The sequence below is a fragment of the Rissa tridactyla genome, chromosome 5 (genome assembly GCF_028500815.1).
Source record: "Rissa tridactyla isolate bRisTri1 chromosome 5, bRisTri1.patW.cur.20221130, whole genome shotgun sequence".
In the NCBI taxonomy this organism is placed as follows: Eukaryota; Metazoa; Chordata; class Aves; order Charadriiformes; family Laridae; genus Rissa; species Rissa tridactyla.
Window position 1 is genome coordinate 874,839 of NC_071470.1, and position 13,475 is coordinate 888,313.

Sequence of the window (13,475 nt, forward strand, 5' to 3'; positions counted from 1 at the left end):
CCGGGTGATGTCTGGGGTCGGGGCTCCCAGGCGCTGCCCGCTGCTCCCGCCCGCGCTGGCCGAGGAGCCGGCCCTTCGCTCTCCCTGCCGGCAGCCTTCCTCCTCGGAGTCTGGGCTGGGCTCCTCGGCTTTCTCTTTACACGTTGAGCTTTCACAGGCCTCAGAAGAAATGCATTTTTATATTTGAAGAAATACTGGTGTTCAGCTAAAGGCTGTGAGGTGGTGTGTGTCCTGAACACTGATGAGATTTTCTTTCTTTTTAATAACAAAAAAAAAGACACATTTCACTCTACCTGTTCTGCATAAGTGACACTCTCCCTCCTTATCAGTAGCAGAAGCTGAGAGAATGCCGGAACGGTTCTCTCTTAAAATACTGGAGTGCAGTGCGGCTGCTGTCCCTTGTGGGGTTAGAAGAGGCTGCAGTGAAGGTGGAGGGACGTCGGGGGGATTGCTTTGGGCTCTTCTGTTTGGCTGTATCTTCTGTGTGTGTAGAATAGTTGCAGCGTTACTGTCAATCCTTACTTATGTCTTAGTAAACTTTGCAGAAATGCTAGAATTACTAGACTAATACAGGAAATATAATGTTTGTATGTTATTCTATTTATATAAATATTATAGTTAAGTCATGCAGTACTTCGTATCTGCCTCTTCTAAAAATTTTCAGTTATTGCATTCGATGTATTTAATGACTTTCTTTATAAATACACTGCATTCGTCACGGTTTAAGCTACGTGTATAGTCCTTAACAATAAGATTTAAAAGTTCATCATTAATCCCATAGCCCAAGAGAGATTCCGGTGAATTCCCCCAGCGTTCTATGGTCTTACGGACAGGCTTAGGCTCTCCTACTTAAAGACACTAAAAGACAAATGATTTAATTTGAAGTCTGCTGAACTTTACAATATTTAATAAGGCTTATGGAAGTAATTAGTTGTTTGGATCAATAGTCTATTGAATTTTTGATTATCTGTTGAAAGAAACTAAGAGTGGAAGGTTTCTTTCTGGTTCTCATTCACTTGGGGAAATCGGGAATGTCTTTATGGACACGTACGCGCTGCATCGCTTCATACAGCTGTTTGTTACCTTAACCTCCCCCGCGCACAGGCAACTGCTTCAGCTCAAGTTGTGTTTTCGGGGGCAGGGGGGAGGCTGGAGGTTACTGCTCCCACCGCTTCTCAAAGCCGTTTGATCAGCTGCTGAATGACGTAGCAAAGGTGGAAAGTCGAGGGGTCGGAAACGTTGCAGGCGATGTCCCACTTCCAAGCCCCGCCAGATTGTTCTCTGCGATGGCTTCAGGGCATCTCCTTCGGCGTGCGGCTCCTCATAACACCGTCAGGAATATTTTATACCCCAGAAAACTCATGGCCACCTGTCTCTGCCCTGCCTGCCATCCGTTCCTCTGCACGGTGGGCATCGATAGTAACAAATGACACCCAACTGCTTGCTGGGTGCTCTGTGGGTCTCTTGATGGCGGCTGAAGGTCGGTGGTTGCCCTTCTGTCTCCTGGGGGGGAGCAGAGATGGAGAGAGCCCAAGCCTGACGGGGCTGGGGCTCTTTGCTGGAAAGAATTTGGTAAAAGAATAAGCTGTTTATACAAGTGGAGGGAAGTCGTTCTTGCGTGTTACCTGGAATCCAGCAAAGCCTCCCACGCTGCTGAGGAAACAGCAGGCTGCGGTGAGGAGAGCTGGGGAATCTGAACTTCCCAGGGGCAGGGAAGGGGATTTGCCCTCCAGCCAGTTCCGCGCCTCGGGGGCGGCCGAGGCTATTAGCGTTTGGCAATGGCTAAAGCCAGAACTCTTTAACTCTCAAATAATACAACACTAAAATGGGAAAGTACATGTAATATCGCTAAGATCTGTGAGAAACGTGGAATGTTCTGGCGATCTGTAGCTTCGCAGTTCACAGGTGAAAGTGATGATGTTATACGCTGTTAATTTAATAGTTTTATCAGAAAATTCAGTATACCTTCCCTTCTCTTATATATCCATTCTTGCTTCCTTTCCGAGCATATTTTCATGCAATTAGGCATGTATCTGATGTGGATTTGCACAAAACTGGATACTTCTAAGGAGCTGAAATTTCGGCTCTAATATTAACAAAACACGGCGAGTGCCAGCGGTACGCTCGCGCTGGCAGCAGAACGAGCTGTCGTACCTTGTGTAGTAAGGACAGGAAACGTGCAGCAAGGCTGCAATGAAAAACCACCTTCTTCCTGTTTTGCTGGTCCTGTATTGCTGTGAAAGGGGTGTAGGAGAGATGTCGATAGATCACAGGAGTATCTTGGAACCCTTAAGAAGGTGGACATAGTAAGTCCCTGGGCCCTGATGGGATGTACTGATGGGAATGCTGAAGGAACTGGTATTTTGAGGCCGTTCTCAACTGTCTTTGAGTGATCACAGGGACTGGGAGAGGTTCCTGAGGGCTGGCACAGAACTGGGATGAGTGGCTGATATGCCAGAGGGTTCCTAGAAGCCTCTAGGATGGGATGGCTTTGGAATGTAAGAGCGGTAAGAAGCGGTAAAAGGATAATTAGGATTTCTGAAACTGAAATTAAAGGATAGTTGAACATCTTGCGTTGGTTTATTCCTGAAGTAGCATAAAATGCACTTTGAGATGACAAGAACTTGAGATTCTCATCCTCTTTCTTTTCCTTTGGCCAGACTCAAAGAGGAGGCTTTTTATTGATCATGTTAAGGTCTGCCTGACTCTTGAGAGACAATCGGATAAATCTGCTTGGGGTGAATAAATGAATTTTGAGTACATTGATATTTCGGTAATCTTCTCTCTTAAAAAAAAAAAAAAGCAAGCAGTTCGGGGATGTATGTGTATATATTAGATAAATTGAGCTGCTTGCTGCTGTTTTGGAATTCATAGGTAATAAAGCGCAAAGTTTAAGCTGAAATGTGGTACTAAGATGCCTCCTGATGTAAGCTTGCTTGTGAAGGATTTTGAGATGGTATAAAATTACTGTATGCGTTCATGTTTTCCCCCAAGCCTAGATTTAATACATATGAGTAAGTAGTGGTTTTTTAATTTATTTTTTTTAAATTGTTGTTAGATGTTTCCATGAGCGTTGATGGATTTACAGCTCACTATCTTGCAAAACAAAGGTTTGCAACCATGAGTGTGCCTTGTGTCATAAGGCTTATCTGCCTGCCGTGCTCCTCCCTTGGTTAGAGAAACCTTTTGGTTTGGAGGATGAAGTGGGGCAAACTCACTGCCTTTGATCTCTTGGAAGACACGCGGTGCTGCTGGAGAGACTGTCGGTGACAGACCAAAATGATGTGATTTGCTGTAAAGTGACAAGCCCCAAATTCAGCACTCTCAGCTCTGCTGAGGCCCACGCTGCAGGAGCCTACCTAAAGGACACAGGGCTTGGCCTAGCCAGTATCCACGACGTGTTTGTTAGTGCAGTTAATAGCAATAGAATCACAGGCTTGCCCAGGTTGGAAGGGACCTTTCAGATCGTGGAGTCCAACCCTCAACCCAACGCTGACAAAAACCATCACTAAACCATATCTCTAAGCACTATGTCTACTCCTCTTTTAAATCCCTCCAGGGGTGGTGCCTCAACCACCTCCCTGGGCAACCACTTCCAATGCTTGACAGCCCTTTCCATGAAGAAATTGTTCCCGATATCCATCCTAAATCTCCCCTGGTGCAACTTGAGGCCATTTCCCCTTGTCCCATGGCCTGTTCCTTGGGAGAAGAGCCCGCCCCCCCCTTGGCTGCCCCCTCCTTTCAGGGAGCTGTAGAGAGCGAGAAGGTCTCCAATATTGCAGACTATTTCTACTGTACAATTTAATCATTCTCTCTTTTATTTTTTTTCTCCATAAAAATAGAAATAATGTTTTGGAGGAGGTTTACTTGTCCTAGTAGGGAAAAGTGTTGTGACGTTTCTGGAGGCCCGTACCCAGTAATGCCTGCTTGCCTCCCAGCTGTGAACATACAGATTGCCTTCCCCTCCATCCGCTCACACCCGAGCTAATTTTCCAGCCTTGTCAAATGGCAGCAGAAATTACTGGCTATCGCTACTTTATCAGGCTCGGCTGACAGGGCTAGATTGGAACAGAAACACGCTGTGACTGAGGCTTGTTGCTGTAAATTGAGTATTTTGACATGCTAAGACAATTACTATGTAAATCTGCACCAGAAAGTGTTTTGTCCTGGTGGCTTTGCGGAGGGACTTGTTGGAAGCTGAGCGCCAGGTGGGTGCTGCAGTTCCTTTAATCAAGGGACAGAAAAGGTCAGATCTCAAAAAGCAGCTCAGTGAAGACCATGTGTTGACAAAGCCAGTGGAAAAATTTAAAAAAAGATTGCAAATCTTTCTGTTTTGCTCTCACTTTCTCTGGCCCTTCCTCTAAGAGAGGAAAATTGGAGATGGGCTGCTCCTACGATCCAGTAAGTGCCGTGGTGGGCTGCTCCCTGCCTCCTAAACACAGCCGAGGGCCGTCTGCAAGACACTGAACTCCTCCAGTGCTATTATCTACCCGAAAGGGCAGTGACCGAGGTGTTGATGTGCCGGGAGGCCCCGAGCCTGGTAACTGGCCAAGGCATTGCCACTGGCGTCCCTTAATGCGCATGAAATATCGCTGCTGTTCCACCCGCGGGGTCAAGCAAAGCGCTGCTGTTATGGACTGGCTCTTGCTGCAAAGTGCCTGCACCGGAGCCAGCCCCGCTCTCCTCTCCGTCGCGTTAGAAGCCCATTTTCTCGCATTTGCTCTTCTGCAGAGGCAGTGGATTTCTGCCTGTTTCTGTTAACAGAGAAGCTGTAAAGATGGAGAATTTTGCAGTTCTGCATCTTTTCTTAAGCTAGCATGACGTCTTAGGGCTCTTTTTCCCTACTTATAAACTCATGAGGGAATTAAACAGAACTATCCCTCAAAGTGAAAGGATGCTGGTCTTTATTTCTGCCCGGCAGAGTAGGTGAACCTGCAAAACAGGATCGTAATCGTCTTCGGGCTCTCAGGAGCGAGTACCAGAGCGGTGTCATTGTAACTCCTGTTCGCCACCTCTCTCTCTGTGCCTGGTCCGCTCTTCAACTTGTGTTTTATTAGTGCCTGCTGCAGATAGCTTCCAGGTAATTCTGTGGTGGTTTTCTTTTTCTTCCTCAGGCAGGCTAGTATTTCAGGAATAGAGGAGCTTCTTGTTATTCTTTAACCTTCTAAAAGTCTTCCTGCGACTTTGAAGCTGACTCTAAGAGTGTTTGGTTCAGAAACTCGGTTTTGATTCTTGCTTCAACCCAGCAGATTTCTGTGTCTCAAAGGAATAATCAGTATAAAGTGTTTTAAAGCGAGTTAAAGGGTGTATCATTTTTATGAATAAGCCTTGAGCTCCTGGAGCCAGATGGGATAACAAACTGTGGGAATGTGCCAAATACAAAGCTGGTAGAAAGTTCCACTTTGTCAGTTATGTTTATTTAATGTTTTTCACTATACAAATAATTTGCAATAAATTCCACCTTGGCTTTTTGTAAAGAACTTTGATTTCGTAGTGACTCTGTGTCAGACATGTGTGATAAACGGTTTGTGCAGCTTCCCGAGTTCCCTTTGTCAAAACAGTAATGAACAAAAACTTGAATCATAAACATAATTAGTGCTTAGTAATGGATCTGTTGATGGAAGGGAGAGAGGAAGGAGATTCTTTGGCCAGAGATAGTGAAGAGGTACTCACTGATTTGAAAATAACTTGGGGGAAAAAAAAATAATACAAAAAAAAAATTGTAATTTTGAATCAGCTCATTCCCTGGTAGGGAGGTCACTTAAAATTCTCATCTTAAAGTATCTAAAGGACAAATTTGTTGATCTAGTGGTAGTCTTTGATAAGAAATATCAAATATTAAGTTCTGAAATATCTTGGAAAGAAGGAAGAGATTGATCAAGGATAGCAGTTTTTGAAAGTGTAATTCAAGGTTTGTAACTTGAATCATGATGATAATCTTGAAAATGTCATCGTATCTGATTCATCAGCAAATTCATTGTTTGCTGCCAGGTTTTTTTGTACGTACATACACAAGTGTTTGTGTCCATAAGATATGTTTCTGGCGAAGTCCAAATTGCAAAGGTGTTTCCGAATTCTGAGGGTTTGTACGAGGGAAACGTGTAGCGCCCCTCACACGTTCTCCTCTTCTCCACTGGCTTTGTTCCGAGCACTAATGGGGTAACCTCGGTGCGAGAACACTTACCCACAGGGTGACACTGTCGTGGCTATCTCCCGAGGGATTTCTACCAAGATGTTTGTGTATCACTTGCAGACTTAACTCGGAAATTATTCTGAGATTTAAAGAGTTTATTAAATAGTAACTTGCAGAAATCTATTAACATTTATGCTAAGAATTTGCCATTCTTGTAACCTTAGCTACTGAGCCTGTTATTCAGCATTGTTCCACAAATAAGTGTGCTGCACTTCAATATGTGATGTTTAAATGCAAGAAAAGGCACATCTTTAGGAAAGCGTCTGTAGTACTTTATTAAGGTCAACTGTAGTATTAATCACAGAATCACAGAATCTTCGTGGCTGGAAAGGACCCTTAAGATCATCGAGTCCAACCAAACAACCTACAGTCTCTGCCACTAGAGCATGCCCTGAAGTGCCACATCCAGACGTTCCTTAAACACCTCTAGGGATGGTGACTCAACCCCCTCCCTGGGCAGGCTGTTCCAGTGCCTGACCACTCTTTCAGTAAAGTAATTCCTCCTAATGTCTAACCTAAACCTCCCCTGCCGCAGCTTCAGACCATTTCCTCTGGTCCTGTCATTATTTACTTGGGAGAAGAGGCCAACAAGGTTAATTCTATTAAGGTTAAGCAGGAAATACTTATGCTCAGTAGGAGTGATTATATTTTTTTTATTATTATTTTTTAGGTTCAATTGTCAGATTCCTCTCCCCCTTGAACTGTAGTCCTGCCGTGAGTCCTAGATACGTATGGTTGTTTCTTCACCCCCTCCCAACTTGTTGATTCAGGAATCTAAACACTGCGCATCTGAAATAAATGCCCTTGCTTTCCAAGGTCTTAAAATAATCTCTTTTGATGGCAGCCCCTTTTCATTTTGAAAACTACAGCCAAAGACTAGTTATTATTTGACTGAACCCTGTCTGAAAAGTTCTGCATTTTTAAGGGTGTAGAGCAAGTACATGGTTTAAAAATACAAAAATTTGAACTGAGCACTTTCTTTACATTTAAGAAAAAGTCCACCTAAAGAACACAACAGGCTCCTTACCTCCAGCAATTGAACTTACAGGCACCTGTACCTCAAGTACAGCTTGAGAGTTTCTGAGCAAAAGGAATGACTGACTGAACGCTACCTCAAACATTAAGAATTCCACTGGGCTATTTGGTTACCTGAGGAAACACAAGTACGGAGGTAAGGATGAAAGTGAGGAAAAAACGTAATGAAAACAGTGGAATATCTGTCAAATAATGTGCTTTTAGCATCCTTAAATATTTATCCCCTTATCAGTATGGGCACGGTGGTGAGTACGCGTGCGCAGCCAGGGCTGGTTCCTGAGAAGGCTTTCATGGGAATTACTGTGATCAAAGCTGAAGCGAAAAATCAGTTTGGTGCAGTCATTCCGGGTAGAGTGGTTTAGTTCTCTGCCCTCAATCCCATACGGAAAACTATCAAACTTCCTGGCGGGTTTTTCATCTGAGGTGTGTGCGCTTACACTAACGTACGCCTCGTTCAAAGGAGCCATTGGACACCGTACACGGAGCCCAGTTATCCGAGTCAAATGAGCAGTCTCCATCTTCATTTGCCACTCAAATTAACCTTGTTACTGCAAAACTCTCATGAGTTATTTTAAAAGTTAATCCAGATGAAAATACCACTAGGGCAAAAACCAGTCCTGATGGAAACAAACTAAAAACAGCAAATAATAACCCTAGTATTAAAAATTATTTTGAAAGACCTAGTAGTTGCATGCTTTTTGCAATTCCCTACTGGCTTTTCGTTGTTTTTCTTTTTTAATTCCTTAATCAGAATATGATGTGATACTAAAGCTCTACAGTAATTAATTTGCCTTTATCGGTTGCACTATGACTTGATAATGAAAAGGATAGCGTAAAGTAATGTTAATTGGCATCCACTGTGTTACAGTTTCCTCTGTATTGAGGTAGATCTTGGAGCAAACCCCTACCGCACCGAAACTGTTCGGACTGCCCGTCTGTCGTAAAGCTGCTAGCCTTTTCTGAATATTCATTGTTCCATTTATTTCCAGGTCTCTTTCTCCAGCACTTCTCCTTTCCACGGTAAAGCTTGCTTTATTTTTTATTTGAATAAATTTTGTTAAGATTGCATTCTTCAGGAAATATGAAAGCCTCTTGGATTATAATTTCTCATTTCTGTAGAGAATCCAGAATCTCACTTTTGACACACTCATTCCCCAGCGTAGTTAAGCTATTAACCAGATCAATTTTAGGGCACAGACCTATTGAAATCAGGGTCTGTATTTTGCTTAGGAATGCTTAACACTGTTATCATGTTAGGATTGTTTTGCTGAGAGCAAAAAAGCATGTAGGCTTGGAAGTATGACTTCATGGTGGCTGAAAAATGAAATAGTTATTTATTAAGAGGTATGTTAGGGCCTTGGAACCAGCATAAATAATAAAGCAAGGCTGGTTTGAAGCTATGATCAAGCTTTATGTCAGCACCTCTCCAGATGCACTCAGCGGAATTTTTGATAATGAACTAGTGTTGAAAGAACACTTCTAGAAATCTTTGATGCTGATGCAAAATTGTTGAGTTAATGGTAAAAGTATCTTTCCAGTACCTTATCTGATAACTTCGCTGATGCTTCCTGGCTTTAAACATCACTCTCATCAGTAAAATACAGATGAATTGAAATATTAGGGAACATAGATCTATGTATGTCAAGCTTTATGGATTTATATCAGTTACTGTTGCATATAAAAACTGTTATCTTTTCTGCCTAGTACAGGAGTCATACATCTACCTGGTTTATCCTGTGTTGTAGGCACCATTAATAAATTTAAATGTAATAATAGTTTATGACTATGGACTTCAGTCTGACCTGGCGATGTGGTAACTAGGTCTTTGTTGAAGGCAGAAAGACCTGGTGGCTATTTCGGAGATACGCAATGGCTTAAAGAAGCGGTGTCTGTGCTTCCAAGTAGCATCTCGCAGGCAGCCAGGGCATGTGGCGTCACTTCTGAGATGCAGGATACAGAGAACCGCGCTGATGGAGTCTGGACAAGCGCTGCACGCGTATATGGCTCTTCTCTTGGTAGATCCAGTGTCTCAGCGGTGATGTCTGACTGCATCTTCACTGCAGTTCTGGGCCTTTCCGAGTGTTACAGCTATCCATCAGGCCTGCCCCGCAGCCTGTCACAGCACCGAGCCACTGCGCTCTGCCGTGGGTACTGCTGAATACAGCTTCAGATGGAATGGTTTCTGTGTTACGCCTCGTAAAACATCGTGACGCTCTGTTACAGTTAGAGTCTCGTGTCGGAGAGCAAGGGGCTGAAAACGAGCAGAATTGAATGTGATGAAGAAAGGCAAGTCAGCCGCTGCTATGAAACCTAATGGACGGTCTTAACTATAGAGGGGGATGACGTTTAAGGTTCCATTTCTATGAATTTGAGAATATGACCAGCTTTTTTGAGAAAAGTAGGAAAAGGGCCTTTCGGTGGTTCCTGGTGCTCTCTAGAAATCAGTTCACGTGTGGCCGGGTACCTTTGCAATGACTCAAAGTAACAGTAAACACAACCGAGGACCAAAGGTCAAAACGTAAGCTGGCTTCCTCTTCTGTCTGCTAGGCATGGCTCTCTTCTAGGGCCGGCAGAGCCATCCGTTCTGTAGGAAGAATGAAATAGTTTAAAACTAAGTCCATTGATGTTGTTTCTGTTTCTCATCGCTTAGAATATGCAATTAAGCTGAAATAATTGATGAGAATATGAAATATGAAATATTGAAATGGATATGAAATGACCTTCCCCCTCTGTATACACTTAAGGTTAAATTATTGACCATGCAAATACACAAATTTCAGTAGAACCCCTTACAAAAGGCATACTCTTATACAGGAGGGGTGACATTTAAAAACAAACAACGTTCTAATGTATTTGGGTCTTTTGGGTGTTATCTTTTTGCCCCTTATCCTTCAGAAACTGTAGTCTGACACGGGGGGTTCTCTGGCTTGGTTTTGCCTGGTGTTTTTGTTTTAAAATCATACTGGGCCTTAAAAATGCTAAAGAAGAATCGTGCTTTCAGGAATAGCGTAAGAATTACCTGGCTGTATAATAGTTGCGTTTGTTCTAGTCCAGGAAGCATCACTGTTGGCGCACACCTGGCAGCAGTGGGTGGTGGGTTTGGGAGCTGGCTTTCTTCATGTGCCAGCTGAAGCAGCTACGGACTAGTACTGGGCCTCCTTTGTTGTACTTCTTCCTACAGAGAAGAAAAAATTTTTACTTAATGCTGTTGCTGCAGTGGATATTTTTTTTTTCTTCTTCTTTCCAAAACGTTAGAATATATACTTAGCCTTTTCTGTCACTGGGTAGTGAGCAGTGTTTTCCCCGAACTTCCCATCCTTGCAAAGCAGCTCTCCTTTTTCCAGAGTGCCCACGTGTTCTACCAGCGAGCTGCTTGTTAAAAAGTTTCCAAAAGTATTATTTTTGCAAATCGCTTGTCATCAAATTCATTGTTGCCGTGTTTTGGGAAAAAAATGTCTTAATTACAAATTTAAATCTTATTTTTTAGGAAAGCATCCAAAAACTTGATTGTTTGTTCACAAGTACATAACAGTTTGTATTTTGCAAATACAACTGTATGAGCTATGGGTTTTCAGTATTTCTGTGGAAGATTTCTTCAATGTGGTCGCTGTACAAGAAACGGGTAAATATTGATTTCTAAGTGAGGCTTATAAAGTGGAAATGCAAACTAAGCTGCAAATGTATGTAAATCAACGTTATAACCTACAGCAGTATCTGATACGCACAGTTACTCCTTCTGGAAGACAGCAAAGATGTCTCTGCGGTTTTAATGCCCGGGAGTGGCAGGTCGAAGCTTTTTTCCTTTTCTTGTTGTTGTTGTTGCTTTTGTTTGTTTATCGCAGAGCTGTTGTGATTCTGCTTGCGGGGATGCCGTTACCAGCGTGGGACTCTCCTGGGCAGTGCGGAGTCACGCGGCTCCTTTGTCCCCGCAGCAGAGTGACACGCCAACAGCGGGAGTGTGCCCCTTCCCCACCTTTTCAGTAAAACGTGGAAGATGAGATCCTGTCGGTTCCAGTAACATAAACATTATTCATGAAATGTTCTCGGCTATTAGGGGAAACTGAATTGCAAGGCCGTTATTTCTTTTTAAAGAATGGGGTTTTGCTCAAACGCGTGAAGTCAAGAGTGAAACGGGAAGGTCGAGCACTGACACTGCATGGGTGCTGCTCACGGTGCAGGGCTTTCCTTTCAAAAATGAAAGGTAGTTTATATTTTCTTGCTTGTATCACTCTGCATCTTCAGAGTTGTGTGGTGGTTTATCTCTAATAGCAGCAATTATTTTGGCTGCCTGGATGTGAAGTTGGAGTTGTACTTGGGGATGTCCGTGGCTTGCGTACGGTGAGCACGCGTCAGCCAGGAGAGTGGGGAATTGTTTTCTGGACTTCGTCTGCTTTTACGAAGTTTGTCTGCTATGCACAAAAAAGGATCACTTCAGACTTTCTTTTGCTTCATATTATGTTTCAGAATTCTTTCTGATAAGAGGATTTGTCTTCTGGAAATAATGTTGAAGACCTGTCCGCTGTCATTTTGCAGGAAAAAGCTTCCAGTGAAGGACGAGAGCCTAATTCCAGTCAGCATACTTAAGTTTTGTCATTGTTCAGATTTATTGTACGTTGTAAGCGATATAAATATTTTAAATGAACTAGGTTCACATGAAAGTACTGGTTGATTACACTGTTGTATTTCACGCCAGAAACCCTGATGGTTGAATGGCCCAAATGGACGGCAGCACTTGCCAACCCAGACGTTTCAGTTCGCTTATACGGTTATTTTCTTCTCTCCCCAGCTGTAAGCACAAGGTGTACTTGGAAAAGCTGCCAAACACTAGCATAATTATCCCGTTCCATAACGAAGGCTGGACTTCACTCTTGCGGACAATACACAGTATTATCAACCGCACGCCAGACAGCCTGATCGCGGAGATCATTCTCGTGGATGACTTCAGCGACAGAGGTGAGGCCCGGCCGGGTTCGCTTGCGCTAGAGACGTGTGTCGCGGTGTGGTCCCTACGGAGCCAGGGGCAGCGGAACGCGAGGGGGGAACCTGCTGGCCCACAAGTGCTCTGTGACTCTTAGCTGGGATAAACCTCTGCAAGTGGCTTTTGGTTTACTTTGCGTGAATACTGAAACTCCTGTCAAAGGGAGGAGACCGGGAACTGTTCATTGGCCTCTATTAATATGGTATTTTGAATATATCATTCCTGAAATTCTGCAGTTTTAGTGTTTCAGCATCTTTTCCTTTGGCTTCGCTTTTACTCAGAAATCCTGTGAACTTTGACCATTCTGGATGCAACTCATTAGATTTTAACCGTGGAATTTTATTCGAGTTAGACGACTTCGTATAGTGGTACAAAGCAGCGGTACAGAGAAATGAGACTCTCTTGAAGGGATGGCGAAAAACTGCTTTAGAATAGTTCATCAAGGTTTATGTCATGTATGTATAGTGGGACTGAGCAAACTGCAATCGCTTAATGATCTCTGCCATCATTACTTCTTGAATGCAACGTGAGAAGTGAATGCTCTGAAGTTCCTTAAAATGAAATTTAATGATTTCTTAGGAAAAATTCATCCCTAACAATGATACGGAACTGGGAAATAGGTTTTTTTTCTTTCAAATTTCTGTCTGTCCTCTAGGGCTTCAAGAATGAAGAGCTCTGAGGCTTTTGGCATTTGGGGGGTTTTTTGGTTGTTTTTGGTGAAACATGAGTTCCTGGTGCGTGCGTGAGCCTGGTTCTGAGCAGGCTGATGGGCAGGGAGCGAGGATTGTGCTCTTTGCTGCTGTTTCGGGTAAAACCTTTGTCTCGGCTGGGGACTCACAGGAGCCCATTTCTGACCCGCTCTCGTGAGAAGCGCCTGGGTGAAGGAGAGGAATGTTAGTAGAGCTGCAGTGGAATCACTTTTGGAAGGTTTTTAACTTGACGTTTCAGGGGTTAGAGAGATTAATGCTGCACACATCCGTCTTACCCTCTCATATCTGCTGCTTTAGCTGCAATATGTCCTTTGATGAACTACCTCTCCATTTGTAATGCAATTTAAGTGAAATTGTAAAGCGAGTACAGTTCTGGCTATTCTGTGTTTATAAAATCTAGATCCTGGATGGAAGGTTTCAAAACAAGCAGTGTAAAGGAGCACAGCAATTTTCCTGCAGGCTAACAATTTCCTAGGACTAAACAAGTTACGGGGAAGTCTCCAAGTCGGTTTTATGAGGTGTCTGACAAGTGAAAATGCTTCTTATACTGAGAGCAGCT

General features: G+C 43.4%; 1 protein-coding gene across 2 annotated transcripts in view; it reads left to right on the forward strand.

Moving 5' to 3' along the window:
* GALNTL6 (polypeptide N-acetylgalactosaminyltransferase like 6) overlaps positions 1 to 13,475 on the forward strand; it is a 451,077-nt gene that overhangs the window by 197,321 nt on the left and 240,281 nt on the right. For both annotated transcript variants that reach the window (XM_054204217.1, XM_054204218.1), the window contains one exon: positions 12,015 to 12,181. In XM_054204217.1, the coding sequence (XP_054060192.1) occupies positions 12,015 to 12,181 (167 nt within the window). The remainder of the gene's footprint in view (positions 1 to 12,014; positions 12,182 to 13,475) is intronic.